Consider the following 2,500-nt stretch of genomic DNA (forward strand, 5'->3'; position numbering starts at 1 on the left):
AACACTTTTGGCTATTTTTTCAATGTTTTTGGCTATTTGTTCTATGTTTTTGGCTATTTTTTCAATGTTTTTGGCTATTTTTTCAATGTTTTCATCTCTTTTGTCAACACTTTTGGCTCTTTTTTCTATGTTTTTGGCTGTTTTTTCAATGTTTTTGGCTATTTTTTCTATGTTTTCGTCTCTTTTGTCAACACTTTTGGCTCTTTTTTCTATGTTCTTGGCTCTTTTTTTGACGTTTTACACTTCTTTTCACTATCATGTATAACCACCACTAACACCAACTTATTACCAGTTTTACATTTACTACATATTTGGAATTCATGGTCAATAAAAAAACCTCATTTATAGGAGATTATACTTAATTCTTGAGTTAAAAAAGCAGAAATGATGAATTATTTAGACTCATATTAAATGAAGGATAATTACAGGGGGGTATATGTCAATGTTCAGTCTAGTTATGAAACATTTTCTTTTTCAAGTGCAATAGTTTTTATAAAACACCCAAAAGTCAATGAAAGTAGATCCTATCTTTTGTTGTATTTGCGAAGCGCAATGTAAGGAATCATCTGTGTTATTTTGGGGGTAATTAAAATTAGGTAACCCATATTTCTGATATAGACATTTTGAAAAACAGGTCAAATTTGAAGACAACATAAGGGGAGACACTACAGGCAAAACCATTATTTCCATTATGTCCCCCCCCCCAATATTTAGAAGAGGTAGATATGTCCCCCCCAATAAATATGATTGGTTTTGGGAGATTTTTGTTTGTCGTTCTTCACGAACTTTTTGTATTTTTTTCCGACCTTTATTTTTCAACGTTTGCATTTTTTTTGGACGTTTTTGATGGTGTTTTTTGACGGGTTATTCTATATTTTTTATGAAATTGTGGAAAAAAAGAGACAACAACGTCAAAAAAAGAGAAACATGTTGGAAAACGCAACAAAAACGTTGTGAAAAACTAAAAAAGGCGACAAAAACGTTGAAAAATTGTCCAAAAAAGCTTGAAAAAGACAGAAAAATTCCCGAAAGAAGTTCCAAAAAAAGGGGGACAAAAACAGTGAAAAAAATGTCTAAAAAAATCTACGCCTATGCTGCTACTTCTAAAAGTACATCTCTGTAGTACTGAAAAGTTTTCAGAAATTAGAAAGTATTATATTATAAATATAACTTCATCTCAAAGTAACTGGGTCACAAAATGTTTGTTCTTTCTTTGACATTTTTGTCTCTTTTTAACTATTTTTTTCAATGTTTTTTAAGATCCATGCAGACATGTCCCAGGACCTCCCTAGATATATAATAATAATAATTAATAATAACATAATAATTATAATATAGAATTTTTTTCAACGCTTTTGATGTTTTTAAGTTTTTTTTAACGTTTTTTCGAAGTTCATTTTCAATGTTTTTTGTTGTTTTGTTTTTTTTTACCTTTTTGGGGCTGTTTAAAGTTTTTTTTTTCTGACACATTTGACATTTTTCTTCTTTCTTTTCACTTTTCGCCCAACTGAACAAGTGAAAACCCCTAGACGGTGAACCCTGAGATGTTTAGCTGCTGATCTGTTTCATCTCACTCTCTTCTTCCTCCTCAGCCTCTTGGACTCCTCCTCTTCCTCCTCCTCCTCTTCCTCCTCCGGCCCCGCTGATGTAGCTCAGTCTACGGCCTCCTTCCTCCACTCCTTCCCCCCCCTCAGTCCCTCCTTCCCCCCCACTCTCAGCCCCTCCCACCGGGCCTTCCTCCTCCCCAGCCCCGCCTCCTCTTCTTCCTCCTCCTCTTCCTCTTCCTCCTCCTATAGCCCTCTCTGCGGTGCACAGGAGCCCGACTCCCCGACAGAATGTAGTTCCAGCGGCGGAAGTGTCCGAGGCTGTGACACGGTGCCAGAGGCTTCGGTGCCATTTTCTGTCTTGCAGGCGGACTCGTATTCAGCGCAGGTGAAAAACTTTACAACTCTGAATGAAGACTTTATTTTCTAACATGCTTTCTCAGCTTCAGTCTTTCTTTTCTGGGACGACCGGTCACGTGACGAAGTTTAGCCGAGGGAAGGTGACTGTGAGCCGGCTACAGAGCACCGTGACAGAGGCCGTTACAGTTGAGTTTAGCCGACCAAAAAAAAGTGAGCGTCATGCGGTACCGACAGTTAAGTTAAGACACCAAAACGACAAGTTAAGATTAGAAAAAAGATTGTGGTTTGGGTTAAAACACCATCCCCCTTAAAGTGCTCATATTATGCTTTTGGGCTTTCCCCCCTTTTCTTTATTGTGTTATATATCTTTTTTGTTCACGTTACAGGTTTACAAAGTGAAAAAGCCCAAAGTCCTCCCCAAAGGGACTTACCATCTCCAACAGAAAAAACTGTTCACAAACTGCTCCAAACAGCTCTGTTGTAGTCCAGCCTTTACTTCAGAGACAAACGTGGTCACTTTGGAACACACGTTATAATGCTCGCCTAGCTGCTAGCATGGCACGCCCTCATACTCTGCTTCTGACTGGCTAGTAGTC

The 2,500-nt window shown here is 37.9% G+C and overlaps 2 protein-coding genes across 3 annotated transcripts in view; one reads left to right on the forward strand and one right to left on the reverse strand.

Annotated features, from left to right (window-relative positions):
- Nucleotides 1–2,500, reverse strand: part of LOC116034155 (receptor-interacting serine/threonine-protein kinase 3-like) — a 412,721-nt gene that overhangs the window by 369,547 nt on the left and 40,674 nt on the right. The window lies entirely within an intron of this gene.
- Nucleotides 1–2,500, forward strand: part of esrrd (estrogen-related receptor delta) — an 11,239-nt gene that overhangs the window by 316 nt on the left and 8,423 nt on the right. Inside the window, exon 2 of one of the 2 annotated variants that reach the window (XM_036001635.1) lies at nucleotides 1,593–1,932. The exons of the other annotated variant lie outside the window; for it this stretch is intronic. Within the exon in view, the coding sequence (XP_035857528.1) occupies nucleotides 1,593–1,932 (340 nt within the window). The remainder of the gene's footprint in view (nucleotides 1–1,592; nucleotides 1,933–2,500) is intronic. 2 annotated transcript variants of the gene reach the window in all.

This window comes from Sander lucioperca, chromosome 5 (assembly GCF_008315115.2).
Source record: "Sander lucioperca isolate FBNREF2018 chromosome 5, SLUC_FBN_1.2, whole genome shotgun sequence".
Classification (NCBI taxonomy): Eukaryota; Metazoa; Chordata; class Actinopteri; order Perciformes; family Percidae; genus Sander; species Sander lucioperca.